The sequence below is a fragment of the Balaenoptera ricei genome, chromosome 11 (genome assembly GCF_028023285.1).
Source record: "Balaenoptera ricei isolate mBalRic1 chromosome 11, mBalRic1.hap2, whole genome shotgun sequence".
Classification (NCBI taxonomy): domain Eukaryota; kingdom Metazoa; phylum Chordata; class Mammalia; order Artiodactyla; family Balaenopteridae; genus Balaenoptera; species Balaenoptera ricei.
The window spans coordinates 38,851,786-38,866,843 of NC_082649.1; the positions used below are offsets into that span (position 1 = coordinate 38,851,786).

The window sequence follows — 15,058 nt, forward strand, 5'->3', positions numbered from 1 at the left end:
GAATGTGGGCACTAATGGGCCTCTACCTCCTTCCAGTCAGGAGAAACTGCCTAGCTAAGCCACACCACTTCTCAAATGCACTTCCCTTCCTCACTCCCTCACCTTTTCCCTCCTGGAGTCCTACCAAAATATTCTCAAGGGTGAGACCTTTAAGGAAACAGAGAGAAACAAGTGTGCTTTGGGGAGTTTCTTCCCTTGGCCAGTTAACACAAACCTGTCTCAAAGCCCTGCTACTTTTGTGTCCGTGATGCTTGGGGGAACAGGGACAGTAATGCAGGGAGAGAAGAGCACGCATTGACCTCAATATGTGATTGTGCCACCGTTGCAGTGGAAAGAACAGGGCAGTGCTAAATAGGAGACCTGGGCCCCAGTCTCTACTCTGGGCCCAAGTGTCTTCATCAGTAAAATTGTTTAGAAAGAACGCTGTGGGGTGGGGATGGGAGGATTCCACCTAGTTGAAAACTAGATATAGAGGCCTCAGCAAATTCCCTAGCAAAATGCCCCAGTCAGACCCATTCCTACCTGGACAGTAAGGTTGGGAAACACAGGGGAATGGCGGTTAATATATGTTGTAGGCATCCAGGTGCAGATCTGGGCATTTCCAACCTGGCTCCATGATCATGCAAGGCGGGGGGTCAGGGCACAGATGGTGGTACAATAGGGGGGTTGGTTAAGAAGTAGCAGAGGATTCCTAAAGTCACATTTTAGTATCCGGGACAAGGGTTTTTAACCGGGGTCCACAAACCATAGACTGTACACTGGAATTCAGAGGTCCATGAATTTGGATTGGAAAATATTACAACTTTTAAAGGCAGCAAACTATAGTTGCATTAGCAGGGCCAGTAGAAAGCAGTGCTTTTCATTTCCCTTTATAGTTGCTGCAGATATCTTGAAACATCGTTTAAACTCATTTCTACTTCAAGTTTGCAGTAGTTTGTTGGGCTCACCCCCTCCATCTTGTTATTTAATGTGTTAATAAAGAAACCCATGTACACACAACATCACACATTTAAATATTTTCACAACTGTATTTCAACATAACTAGCTTCCTTTGTTAATCCTGTGTATTTTATTTTATGCATAGGAAAATATTTTGAGAAGGGATCCACGGCACAAAAAAGGTCAGGAGCCCCCAGACGGGGCGGGGTGGGGGGGCCTTGTTGACACTCTGGCCCAGAGTGAGCACGGCTGCCCCGCTGAGCACAGGCTCCCACAGGAGGAACGAGGTCAGAATCCCACCAGGCGCTGCTCCTGCTCCAGGAAATCTTGGGGTAGGGGTGTGAGGCATGACAGCGACATCTTCTTTAGCTTGGTGGAGTAGCCTTGGGCCTCTGCTGCCCATTGTGAAAAAGGGGAAAATCACCAGCCTCTTACCTTAAATCACAGGGGGTTTAGGGAGAATGAGGACAGAAAATGTGGGGGAAAGAGGAAGAGATTCCTCCCTCTCCAGCTGTGGTTGTATCTCGGCTCAGGGACATGACTGTCCCACACCCTCCTGGAGAACAGAAGCTATTTCAATGTGCCAGGTGAAAGTTGAGCCAAGCCCTCTTTCAAGCAAGCCTCCACCCTTGCAGGCACTGGGACATCTGTGCACACCGGGCTCTCCTTGCAAGGGCAGAGATGGAGGAACTTTCCACGTGCTGCCCCTCACTGAGAGCAGTGCCACCCCCATTTCATGCCAGGCTAGCCCTGCCCCAAGTGACACAAATTGCCAGGCCCCAGCGATAGGCCCAGGCTGCCTCAGGAGAGGAGCTGTGCCTTTGTGCAAAGACACCCTTCATTTCACAAAGGAGGGAATCGAGGGCACATTTGCTGTTACTGACCTCTCTCCAGTTCCTGAGTCTGGCTTCCTTATCTCTGTCAAGACCTTTTGAGCTGCCCCACTGGCCACAGGGCAAAGCTCAACCCTGTCCACCAAGGGCCAGGGGCAAAAGACCTGCAGGCCAACTGTGAGAGTAACTGAGCCCAGAACCCCAAGCTCAGCCCCTTCCCCCCACCCAGCCTGAGAATGGACTCATTTCCTGTCACTCTGGCCAGGTACCCACAGGGTAAGGCAGAACCCACGAACCCCTTCACACTGCTCAGCACCTTCACCTCCCTCTGGAGAAACTTCCTAAGTTTGAGATAATTGTAGAGAAGGGGCTGAGGTGACACACAGAAGTTTAACTCTGGGTGGGGGATGGACTGGAGGACACTGAGGGATGATGGGGAGAGGCCTGGGAGTCTGAGAGCCTGAGATTTTCAGGGGAAAAACTCTAAGGTACAGGCCAAGCCACCCACTTCTGCTTCCTGCTGGGTTCTCTGCTGCCCTGGATACCATGCTGGTCTGACCTGGGCAGAGAAACCACCAACAGGCCCCTGGGACATCATTCATTCATAGATGTTTGTTCCAATCAGGGGCTCACAGTGGGCAACGGGGAGGGGAAGCAGAACCATACACACTGTAAATGCTGTTCATAGAGGGCCAGGGGCAGAGGGAGGAAGCTGCCCATTCTCTGATGGAGGGTGATGGAGAATGACTTCCTGGAGGGAGGCCTGAGGCAAAGTCTTGAGGGAATAAGAAGGAGAAAGAGGGAGGGCCTTCTCTGCAGAGGCTTTGAAAGAAGCCCAAGCTCCAGGCCTGCTTGGGGAGAAGCAGTTTTGGGACCTGCATACTGGGCTGCACTAGGCAAAGAGGCTTCTGCGTGTGCTGGCCGTCAGGAGAAAGGGGGTCCTGCAGTTAAGCACATTTGGCAAGTTCTGGATTAAACAATGATGTTGAACAGTTCTCCTCACTGTAGGACTTGTCAGAACCTTTAACCTGTTACTGAGCCTCATGGGGTATCCCAGGGCTGGTGTTCCTTGGCAGGCCATGCTGGCATAAGGAAAACGGGAGGCAGTAGGAGCAGATGAGGTTAGAGAATGCAGGGGACTTCGACTACCAGGCCAAGAAGGCTAGACTTTCCTTGGGGCTATTGAGGAGTCTCAGAAGGCAAATTCACTGAAGGATTTAGACTAAGGGGACCAGTGGCAGTTTAGTCACCAGCAAGGTCAGAGCCCCTCCCTCGATCCACTCCTCCCTCCTGGATAGGAGGGCCACTCCTTGGGAGAGAAAACAGGATCCTTGGACACAGGCAGCAGTGAAGAAGCTCAGAGACAGGCTAGAAGGGCGAGGAGGCTGGCAACCCTTGATTCCAAGCTTGGGTTGACAGCCTTTGGCACAGTGTTCGAGGCTGCTGTGGTTCAAATCCTGACTTTACCACTTTCTCACCATGGGTATCTCTCTGGAGCCTCAAGGTTTTTCTTCTTCTTTTTTAAAATAGACATTATTTTTTAGCACAGGTTTAGGTTTACAGAAAAATTGTTCCGAAAGTACAGAAGGTTCCATATACTCTCTCCCTCCCACCCCCATGGTTTCCCCTAATATTAAATATTAACATCTTACATTAATGTGGTACATTTATTACAACTGATGAACCAATACTGGTACATTATTATTAAAGAAAGTCCATAGTTTACTTGAGGGTTCACTCACTGTGTTGTACAGTTCCACTAGTTGTGACAAATGCATAATGTCGTGTATCCACCATGACATCATTCAAAATAGTTTTACTGCCCTAAAAATGCCCTGACTGAGCCTTAGTTTTAACATCTCTAAAATGAGAGTGTGAAAGTCATCTAAAGCCCCTCAGTCTCCCATTGTAGTTTTCTAATTTAGGCCTTTTGACAAATTAAGTGGTACTGAAATCAACTAAATGTTTCTCTAAATGTGGTCAGATATCCATCAGAATCACTGGGCTTGGGTTGAGGTGAAGGGGTCCTCATTCAAACGTTCTAGGGTTTCAACCCCAGACCTGCTAAATCAAAACCCCAGGGGCTGGGCCCAGGAATCTGCATATTAACCAGGCCCTGGTGCATAGGGAAGTTTGAGACCTGAACAGAGTTTTCAGAACTGAACAGAAGGATCCAATCCATTGTCAGGTTAAAGCTCAGGAGAGATGTACAATTCCCAAAAGGGGGAAGGAGTAGAACCGTTTTCCTGGAAAAAGCCCATTTCTGCCTTTTGCACCTCCCAGTCAACAAGCCTGCTGTTTCATATCTTGATTGCTGATCACTCACCCAAAATAACCTGCATGCAATGTCTCACCAGCTGCAGCTCTCTCTGCAACTCCTTTAATTTAGCAGCCAAACACGTTTGGCTTCGCAACAAAGGGGCTCTGGGATGGGGCCCCTCCCTCATGGCCATCTGTAGTGGGTTGAAAAATGTGCCCCCAAAATTCATGTCCACCCAAGAACCTCAGAATGTGACTTTATTTGAAAATGAGATATTTGCAGATGTAATTACTAAGGATTAAGATGAGATCACACTGGATTAGGGTGGGTCCTAAATTCAGTTACTGATGTTCTTATAAGATCAGCCAAAGACAGAAATACACAGAGCAGAGAAGGCCATGTGAAGACAGAGGCAGAGATAGGGGTGATGCAGCTATAAGCCAAAGAACACTAAAGATTCCAGGAGCTACCAGAAGCTAAAAAGAGGCCAGGAGGGATTCTTCCCTAGAACCTTCAAAAGGGAACATGGACCTGCCAACACCTTGATTTCAGACTACCAGCCTCCAGAACTGTGAGAATAAATTTCTATCATTTTAAGCCACACAGTTTGTGATAATTCGTTAACGCAGCCCTAGCAAACTAATACACCATCACTGCCGTAGACTCCTGCCCCAGTTCAGCCCCACTACAGCCATGCAGGTAAGGACCCCACACACAGGCGATTCTCCAGATGGGTGCTTTAATATGGCCAGTTATGATCATAGCTATTTTCTCCCAACCAACACCTCTGAATTCTGCATCTACTAGGCCTGTTTCCTACACAAGGACAAGGGTCCTCTGTCCTCTACTTGGAAGGCTATAATCCAAGACGGGCTAAAACTTCAATAAATAAATATTGGTCCCAGGGGCAGTGCCTGGCAGGTGGTACCATGTGGCCATTCCTGGGCTCAGCCGAGGGTCGGGCTAGACGGGTCACTGCAGCTTCATGCCACTCCGGCGCCGAGAGTCCTTCCGGGCAATGGGGCTGAAGTTCACAATCTCCTTGTAAATGTGCTCTGAGAAAGACAGGGTGGTTCAAGGGGTAGGGGGTGCTGAGGGCAAGAGAGAGCCCCCCCTCTCCCAACAGACATAGTGTGGAGCAGGAAGTCAGCTCAGCGCAGGGAGAAAGAAGTGCACACAGGAGACAATATTTGCTCAGAGAGAAAGAGGTGATAGTCTCCAGGAGGGTGTTGGGACCGGCTGAGGGCAGGCAGGAAAACGAAGCAGGCAGAGGAGAGGGATGCTGCAGGCAGAGAGAGGAAGCAGCCCAAGGCCCCGAGCCCTTACGCTTCCATTCATCCACTGTGAGTTTCTCATGTTCTAAGAAATCATCAAATGGCTGCTGGGCCTCTGTTTCCTCCTCAGGGTCCCGGCAGGATTCAAAGAAGGGGTGGGTGAGGGCCTGAGAGGTGGTCAGGCGCTTGTCCACGTCCAGCTCCAGCATCTTCTCCAGCAGGTCTGCAGCTGTGGTTACAGAGTGTGAGTCTCACACGCCATGGAGAGCCCGCCCGCTGAGACAGACTGCAGGCCCCAAGACTCACCCTGGGGGCTGGCACGCGGGAAGAGCTGAGAGAAATCCTTCTTGGGGCTTTGTGGCAGGGACTGGATGTACGATTTGGCCTGGAAGACAGAAAAGCACTGAATAATCCCCCGTTGTCAGCCCCTCAGGGCTTAGGCCATGGGGTATAGAGCAGGGACCCCAGAAAAGCCCCTGAGCAGGGCTGAAGGCTCAGGTCAGAATCCAAAGTGAGATGAAGGCAAGAGCCCTTGCCAGGGCAGAGGGGAGGCGCAGCCTGCAGCCCACCTGGCCCTAGTCAGCCAAGCGCGCAGCCCTGGCCAGCCTGGGCCCATCTGCCACTCACCGCTTTGTCATTCAACTTCTGCACAAACTCAGCATCCGGCACCCCCGTCACTTTCAGGATCTGGGTCAGCTGGTCCAGGTCTTGGCAGCAGGTTAAGGTTCGGCCTCACTCCCTGTGGGTGTGTCTGAAGCTGCCCTTCCTTCTGCCCCTCCATCAGGCCCACCCAGCACTGTGGACCATCCAGGTTCCAGACACTCACCTCCTCTTGCTTTTAGGAGGGGAGGTTCATCCTTCCGGACTCAGGTCTCTGGAAGGCTTCCTACCTGCCAGGCTGGGTAAAGGGTCCCTCCCCACAAATGCTCCTGCATGTGCCACCTTCCTGGCCTCATCCCACTCAGTCACCTCCATCCATTTCTTTGTCTACTCCCCCCCACACCCTCGCACTCTGAGTTTGGCAGGGAGACCCACATCTTCTCCTTAATCCCTGCGCAGCACACACAGGCGCCCAGTTCAGGCGTGTGGTGCCAAAACGTCAAGTATTTTCTGCATGGTGTTGGAATGACAGATGACTAGTTTTCGTCACTTTGCTTCTCTGTACATTAAAGTTGTTCCACAGGGAGCATGTATCACTTTCACATTAAGAAAAAAAGGGATTTAAGTAATAAAGTGTTGAAGGAATGAATCCCTGGATGCAGTTTGGCTTTTCCAGCAAAGGATACAGTCTTTCCCCTTGAACAGAGTTTTCCCCGTCAGCATCTCTGCCATGATACAGCCCACAGACCAGATGTCCACTGCAGAGGGAGGGGCAGGAAGTGTCACCTGGACCAGCTGACCAAGACCCGGCAGTCACCAAGAGTCAACCCAGAGTCACCAAGACAGCCTTGAGGAAGCTGTCAGAGAAGACCCCCAGCCCTATCCCCCTCCCCCGGGCAGCTGACCACTGACCAGTTTGGTTGTAGCGCATCCAGCTGAGGATCACCTCAGGGGCCCGGTACCAGCGGGTCACCACATAGCCAGTCATCTCTGCATCTGCATGCCGTGCCAACCCAAAATCCAAAATCTATGACTCGGGGCACATAGGAAAAAAGGAGCTCGCTGAAGAGAGGAGGCTCCCCGAGCAGCTTCTGGGGGCTCCTGTGGGAGAGGGGCCCACCCCAACCCCAGGCTGACCCTGCCTGGGCCCACTCACCTTCAGCTCACAGTCCTCATTCACAGCGAGGTTGCCTGGCTTCAGGTCCTAGACGAGAGAAGAGATGGAGCACTGGGCAGAGGCAGAGATGGGAGCTGTCCCCACTCGGCTGCCAGCCAGCGTGCGACCTTGGCCAGGCCCCTGCCCTTCTCTCTGGGTTCTGGTCTCCTGTGCAGAATGAGGGTTGGACTAGGTGTCCTCTAGGGCCCATCCAGCTCTAAAATGCTCCTGCCTCTTGGAGCCTGAAACACCCAGCTCAGGGCTTGCTTTGTTGGCAAAATTTTCCCAGAAAGTTCCCCAGAACACAGCAATTCTTCTGAGCAGGTCTTCCTGGGCCAAGCCTAGGTCTGAAAAATCCACTTTCCCTGCTTCCTCCACCTCCTGGAACCCCCTAACCCTAACCCTAGCCCCCAGGGGTGGGCGGGGCCTCTGAGGATGTAGCAGAGAAAGCACTCACCCTGTGGATGACCCCAGCTGAGTGGATGTACTGTGTTGGGGAGAGAGGAAGAAGGGTGAATCCGGTGCCCGGCTTTTGCACCGGGTGTTTCAGGCTGGCTCAGAGATCTCCTCTGCCTTGTCATGGTGTGCTCTCCCAGCCTTCAAGGCCTAGCCTCCCCCAAACCCCAGGTCTCAACACCAAGCCCCCCTCCCCTGCCATCTTGCAGGCTCCCACCCACCTTAAGACCTTTGAGCATCTGATACACCAGGTACTGGATCTTGTCCTCACCAAACTCCATCCCCATGATCTTCTGCAGGTCCGTCTGCATGAAGGGCATCACCAGGTAGCTGCAAGTCATGAGGACTTCTTGAACAGTCCCGAGCCCCACCCAGCTCCAGGTCCGAGCTCAGAGGAGGGCAAGGGGCTGGGCAGAACAGAAGCCTTAGGGATGACCTTCATGTGTAAAAAGAACCAGCCCCACCACAGCCAGCCAGACCCCCATGCAGTGGGCCTCCTGACTCCTGGCTCCCAGCCTGGCCCTGGTGGCTGCCCTGTTGGCAGAGCTCAGGGTAAGTATTTCAGCTGGAGCTGTGCTCAGGCAAAGCAAATGCAGCACTGCTCCCTCTCTTCAAAGGTGCCCTCTGCTTGCCCTCCTCCACGCCCCACAGAAAGCCACTGCTGTGAGTTAGAAACATTTGCCAGTATTTCCTTCTGCTTCTGTACAAATATTTCCTCCCCCAGAGGGTCATGCCCCGCCAACATGGCTCCTCAAACATACAAAAATGTCCTCCTTCCAAGAAGGAAACAATAAAACAGTTTCCAGGAGGGTGAAGAAGGAAGAAGGAGGTAGCTGAGCCAACACACCCTCTTAATGGGATTGCAAAACAGGTTGAAGTCAGCAAAATGTAACTGTTACTCAAGGCAGTAATAGCAAAGTACAGAACATAAAAGGATAAAGATTTAGGAAGGAATTTAAAAAAAAAAAAAAAAAAAAAAAAAAAAGGGGGCTTCCCTGGTGGCGCAGTGGTTGAGAATCTGCCTGCCAATGCAGGAGACACGGGTTCGAGCCCTGGTCTGGGAAAATCCCACATGCCGCGGAGCAACTAAGCCCGTGTGCCACAACTACTGAGCCTGCGCGTCTGGAGCCTGTGCTCCGCAACAAGAGAGGCCGCGATAGTGAGAGGCCCGCGCACCGTGATGAAGAGTGGCGCCCGCTTGCCGCAACTAGAGAAAGCCCTCGCACAGAAACGAAGACCCAACACAGCCAAAAATAAATAAATTAATTAATTAATTTAAAAAAAAAAAAAAAAAAAGGATGTGGAAGCCATCTCCGTGAGCCTGTGACTTTTGAAGTCTCTCCCCACCTGACCGCACCCCCGCTTCCCTCCTCCACCACCCCCCAGCACGGGGACCCTGCTCCATGCACGGTCCCTTCCCCCCCTTTGTGTTTCACCTGTGCGTGGACCCTGATTGTTTCTTCTCAGCTGACAAACTTGCTGAAGTCTCACTGTGATACAACCACCTTCCCTAGCTTAACCTTGTTTCTTCAAGTAACCACCCCTTCTCTCTCTTTCCCTCCTGATCAAACTTCTAGAACGAGCGGGCCTCACCTCTTGACCCCACTGCCTTAACGTCCAGTCCTCTGATAACTTGGCATCTGCTCCCGCCCCACCAGCCCAACACATAACACCCATGGCTCCCTTTCTTTATATTGAACCTTTTGCAAAGCCTGACACTCCCTCAAAATTCTCTGCTGCTTCTACCTCTAGTCAGGCTCTGTCTGTTCATCCTCTTATACCTTTTCTTTAGTGTTGATACCTTTTATTTTTTGGCTGCTCCGGGTCTTAGTCTCGGCACACAGGATCTTCGTTACGGCGCGCGGGATCTTAGTTACGGCATGCGGGCTTAGTTGCAGCATGCAGGCTCTTAGTTGTGGCATGCATGCAGGATCTAGTTCCCCGACCAGGGATCGAACCCAGGCCCCCTGCATTGGAAGTGCAGAGTCTTAGCCACTGGACCACCAGGGAAGTCCCTTTAGTGTTGATACCTTAATGAACAGTATCGAATCATGTTCTACACTAGCCTGTCCCTGGGCTTTGGCTATCATCCACCGGTGATTATTCTGGCCCAAATCCACATCCCTAGCCCAGACCTTCCTAAACTCCAGGTTTATTTGCAACTGCTGATTAAACACTGGAATGTTCATAGGCTCTTCAAAAATGAAGTGTCCAAAATGGAGCTCATTATCTTTCTCCCAAGATCTGTTTTTCCTCCACCTTGTATTCTGAGCAGGAACCTGGCATCCCCTGACCTATGCCGCCTCTCCCAGCCACTGCATCCCAAGGGGTACAACATTCTGACAGTCCTGCCTCTCGACGGGTGTCAAGTCTGTTCTCAGGACCCCATCGCCTCTACTTTATTTGGATCAAGGTCGGGGTCTCGAACACTACCCTCCACGTTTCCTACCTCCCAGAGCTGCTCCCTGCTCCTTTCTTGCTGCCGCCAGAGGGTATCCCCAAAACCTGATCTGACCACATCACAGCATCTCCCTGCTCAAAACCTCCATAGACCTGAGGATGCCTGTAGGATCAGTTCTGGTCTCAGCCTAACCAAACCAGCCACTGGCCTCCACTAGCCACACTGCACTTGTCAATACTGCCCAAACGGCCCAGCCTCTTTCAGGCATCATGGCCTTTGCCCATGCAGTTCCTCCTACCTGGGCTGCCTTCAGCCCCTTCTACCTCAGGCAAATGTCAACTTATCCTTCAGGACTGAGTTCAAAGTTTTCTCCTCTGTGAAGCCCGCTGAGGCAGCTTGCAGTTTCTGGCTCTCTATCCAGACCTAGAGTACTGACCACCACTGTCAGTATTCACTACTGTCAGCCCATGAGGTCCACTTTAAATTTCCAATGCTTGGGCTTCCCTGGTGGCGCAGTGGTTAAGAATCTGCCTGCCAATGCACGGGTTCGAGCACTGGTCCGGGAAGATCCCACATGCCGCAGAGCAACTAAGCCCGTGCGCCACAACTACTGAGCCTGCGCTCTAGAGCCCACGAGCCACAACTACTGAGCCCACGTGCCACAACTATTGAAGCCCGCGCACCTAGAGCCCGTGCTCCACAACAAGAGAAGCCACCACAATGAGAAGCCCGCGCACCGCAACGAAGAGTAGCCGCTGTTCGCGGCAACAAAGACCCAATGCAGCCAAAACTAAATAAATAAATTTATTTAAAAACAAAGAATTCCCAATGCTAAGCCCAGCAGCTGGCATTATAGGGGAAAAAAACCCATTCAAAATCACTGCATTAAATTGAAAACGAAAGCATCCTAACAAAGAGACCTGCAGCTGCATTTGAAATAGGACTGAAAAAAAAAATCCACCTTCCCAAAGCTTCCTACATTTTAGACCAGGTACTGCGCTAGCAAAGCCGTGCATTTAGCAACTAAATTTTCTCGTCTTGTGTGACTCTGACAAACATCCCATCAGCCAGAGGTGGCCAAGGCTTCCTGATCCTCGCTTCATGCTAGGAAGAACCCCAAGGTCCAGATCCACATCTGCGTCCCCAGGAAATGGTGAGGTAGGTTGATGCAAACCCTGGGGGACTGGCAATGATGTCTCTGTGGTGGTAAAGCTGGGTAAAGCAACGCAGATGAGCAGACAGCTGTGTGTCAGGCAAGGTCCATATAAAGCCCCTCCCACTTCTTCCTGCCTGCCTTTCTCTACACCCTTGGCTGAAAGAATCTCTCCACAGCCCAGAGGCACAGGGACTCCTGGGGCAGGAAGCCCCCCTACCCAGAAGAAAGAATCTGGTCCCTCCCCTTACTTGCTCCCCAGTGTCAAGTAAGGCCTGCACATGTCCTGGAACCCAGCGCAGCCCGACTCACAAATCATGAAAGTTGCGCAGAGAAGAGGCTGGGGTGAAGACATCCAGGAGTCCGATGACCTGGGGAGAAGATTGCCAGTGAGGACTGGGCAGCCGCTGCAGCCCTCTGCTCCCCTCCTCTGGGGCCCCAGGCCTGCACAGGACCACCTGCCCTTTCCTAAAACACCATCTCCAGCAGGAGGCAGGTTCCCAGCCTTCTGGGAAGCAGTAAAAGGAGCAGAGGTGGACGAGAAATTCCTCTAATTGGGAGGGAGTTTGCAGTGCACAATGATGGAGAGTCAGGCTGGGGAGAAGGGGAGGTGGACACTCCTGTGCTCACTGACCCCAAGTCTGGTGTTCAGGACAAGCAGCACAAACCCACTCTCAACTCAAGCAGGGAACCACAAGTGGTGAAAGGAATCAAGGAGGGAACAGAGAAGGGGTCTTCCAGCCAGCAGGCTCCCTGCCCTTGACCTTGGGTCTCTCACCACATCCAACCTTACTTGCCAGAGGGCTGGTTCAGAGCTGGGGGCAAGATTACCCTGGCTGGAGGCCATGGGGAGGGGTTTGCTGAAGAGGAATGGGGCTTAAAATGTGAACAATATTTTGAAATCATTATGTTAAATGCTTACTTTCCAATCTAGGTATCCTGCAGAAAAGCCTGGGCTCCAGGCCCGCACTGGGTCATTAAGTCTTCCTGGCTGCTTCAATCAGACAGGGTAGTCTAGAGGTCAGGCACTGGGGCCTGGAGCCAGGTTGGCTAGGGTCAAATTCCAGCTCTGCCACTGACTAACCATTTAACCTGTGAGTCTTTCTGTGCCTCAGTTTCCCCATCTGTATATGGGGGTAATAGTACTTACGTGATATTGTGAGGATTAAACAAGTTAGTTTATGCAAAGTTCTTAGAACTGTGCCTGGCATGTAATAAGTGCTCGTAAGTATCTATTATTCTTGTTGTTATTATGTGGAAACAACACTAACCAGGATTCTGGGCACCACCTCTTAGATCTAGAACAACTACAAAGTTCCTCTGTGCCTATTTCCTCATAACAGTGAGACAGTAAGTTTGCACCTCACTGAGTTTGTTCTGCTCCACTGCCAAAAATTCCCTTTGCACCCTTCCTGGGAAGTAGGCAGGGTGGGTCCTGGCACCTGATTTTAATAATTAGGTGAGGAACAAGGATCAAAGGAGCAGGGAGGAGATTCCCCTTCTGCTGGCCCTGTTACGAGTTCCCTGCACCCTCTTGGGCCATCTCCCGTGTGTGCCACACACACACACACACACACACACACGGAGGGGCCTGGTCAGGACGCTCTGTGGGGCTGCCCTCCACTCCCTGCCTCCCAGAAGCAGCCCCCAGGCCCAGCCTACGTTCTCATGCTGCATGTGTTTCAGCAGCAGCAGCTCGCGATAGGCCCGCTTGGCAAAGATCTCAGACTGGAAGGGCCGGCTCAGTTTCTTGATGGCCACCTTCTCCCCTGACCGCTTGTCGATGGCTGAGCTATAGGGTCAAAGGCAGGTCAGCAGGCAGTGGCTCCCCATCACAACCCTGGGACTCCAGATCCTGGGTGGTAACTTCCAGGCCATCTAGGAAGCCATGGCCATCCTCACCCCAATCCCTCTTGGCCAGCAGTCTAAGCTGGGAGGAACTGATGCCCACCACCTGGAATGTGAGTGAGCAGCTGACAGCACAGTGGAGCTGGGAGACGGGGGAGAGAGCAGGCAGAATCTGAGACGTGCACTGCCCCTGGGTCAGACACAAGTTAATGCCAACAGGATCCTGAGCAACTTGGCAAGTCACTTCTTGTTTGGGCCTCAGTGTACCCATTTGTAACAATGGGGATTCGCCCGGATGAACTCTGGGGTCCTCTGTAAGGTTCAAGTCCTAGAGAAACAGATCCAGTCCTAATTCAACCCACAGAAACTCCCACCAAGCCAGTAGGAAAAGTGAGATGGCGCCTGGAGTGGCCCTAGGCCAGCCTCCAGAGCCTGAGGCTCCTGCTCCTACTCTACTTCACTGCTCAGCTCGCCGCCTCTTCCCAGCTCGCCGCCTCCTCCTAGCTCCAGGCCTCTGCCCCGGAAAGGCACCGCGAAGTTCTTCCAAGCCCGCAGGGCTCTGGGCCTTGGGGTCCTCCATCAAGGTGGTGGGCGCACAGCCTCGAGTGCCAGCAGGAGAGGCGACACCGGAGGCGGGTCCGGGCATTGGCTGGGCCCCGGCTCTTCCGGAGGCTCCACCCGCGTCCCGGTGCCTGGGCGCCCACCGTAGGTCCACCCCGATGCCCCAGGCACCACCCCCCCGCCCCCCGGCCCCGGCGCACAGGCCCGGGGGTCTCACCACACGGCGCCGTAGGCCCCGCTGCCTACGTGCGTCAGGGACACGTAGGTCTTGGGCAGCTCCCAGGCGGTCTTGTTGACGTCCTGCTTGTAGAAGCCCTTTTTCCAGGTGAGGTTCATCCCGGGCACTCAATCTCGGCGGCCCCAGCGCGATAGCTACGTTCGCGGCCCGCCAGGCTCCCAGCACCCGGCCCCCGCCCACGGTCCCCGCGGTGCCCGCCCCGCGCCGCCCGCTCCTCCCCACCCCGTGCGAGGGCGGGGGCCCCGGCCGGCCGGCGGGCCCCGCGTCCCACCTGCCGGCTCGCCCAGGTGCGCCCCGCAGCCACGCCCAGGCCTGCCCGACGGCAAGCTGGGGAGCCCGATTTCCGCCAGCCCCGGGAGTTTGGCGCCCGGACCACAGACCAGCTAGAAGCGGCAGGTGAGCCGCCCTGCAGGGAAGGGGTGCTTCCCGTCGTCGTGTGCTGGGGGTGGGGCTGGGGGCCCGATAGACCCGAGGGGCTCCCACGGATGGCGGAGGGCGGGAAGATAGAGCCTCCCAGATTCCTCCAGCGCGGGACTCTGTAGGAAGATCTCCCCGGAGATTCTGAAGACAATTTTGGGGAAAAAACAAAGCAAAACAAAACCCCACATCTTTTGATTATGGAAAGTTTCAAACATAGACAAAAGTAGACAGACTAGCTCAGTGCTTCTCACATTTGAATGTGCACACGAATCCCCTGGGAATTATATTTTATTAAATACAGATTCTGATTCAGTAGATCTGGGGTGGAGCCAAGATTCTGCATTTCTAACTAGCTCCTAGGCTACGAAGATCTCTGGACCACACTTTGATAGGGAGGTTCTAATGACCCTGCATGGCCCCAATCCCACAGCTTCAACAACTACATCAACTCCTAGTCAATTCTGTTTCCTCTACATACTTCCTCCCCCATCATTTTGAAGCAAAACCAAGCATCATATCATTTCATCCATAAATATTTTTTGTATCTCTAAAAGATAAGGATTATTTTAAAAACACAACTACAGTATCATTTTTACACCTAAAATTAATAACAGTAATCCTGTAATAACAACTATCCAGTCTAGGTTCAAATTTCCAGTTTTGAATGTAGTTTTTGCTGGTTTCCTAATGCCTCATGAGGGCAATGACAAGCCAAGGCCTTCTGCCACCTGTGTCTGGTGGCTTGTGCGTCCTGGAGAAGATTCTGTGCTCAAATTAAATTACCGAGAACGCCCAGGAACAGGGTCAGGGGCGGAGAATGGCTACAAGGGGTCCAGATGCCTGGCCTGGGAAGGGGATTGTGGAAGGGATGGGGACCACTTGCTTCACTTTGTCAACAGTAGAGAAGAAGGAAAGGAAC

The 15,058-nt window shown here is 52.7% G+C and overlaps 1 protein-coding gene across 2 annotated transcripts; it reads right to left on the reverse strand.

Annotated features, from left to right (window-relative positions):
• Positions 1-4,754: 4,754 nt before the first annotated feature.
• On the reverse strand, positions 4,755-13,896 carry MAPK13 (mitogen-activated protein kinase 13). Of its 2 annotated transcripts, XM_059938819.1 has the most exons (12): positions 13,699-13,896; positions 12,735-12,864; positions 11,385-11,443; positions 7,740-7,848; positions 7,520-7,549; positions 7,063-7,110; positions 6,819-6,933; positions 6,593-6,664; positions 5,934-6,013; positions 5,613-5,691; positions 5,359-5,535; positions 4,755-5,087 (listed from the first exon to the last, which is right to left on the reverse strand). In XM_059938819.1, exons 1-12 carry the CDS (start codon positions 13,815-13,817, stop codon positions 5,005-5,007), a joined length of 1,101 nt encoding a protein of 366 aa, XP_059794802.1. In that variant the 5' UTR covers positions 13,818-13,896; the 3' UTR covers positions 4,755-5,004. The 2 variants fall into 2 exon arrangements, with proteins under 2 accessions (XP_059794802.1, XP_059794803.1); XM_059938820.1 differs by lacking the exon at positions 7,520-7,549.
• Positions 13,897-15,058: the final 1,162 nt, after the last annotated feature.

Excerpts from the sequence above, each read along its gene's own strand:
- MAPK13 (XM_059938819.1), bottom strand. The coding sequence starts at position 13,817 with ATGAACCTCACCTGGAAAAAGGGCTTCTACAAGCAGGACGTCAACAAG. Across the intron at positions 7,550-7,739 it reads AGATGCTCAAAGGTCTTAAG|TACATCCACTCAGCTGGGGT; the intron begins GTGGGTGGGAGC and ends TCCCCAACACAG. Across the intron at positions 5,536-5,612 it reads CCCGCGTGCCAGCCCCCAGG|CTGCAGACCTGCTGGAGAAG; the intron begins GTGAGTCTTGGG and ends CTGTAACCACAG.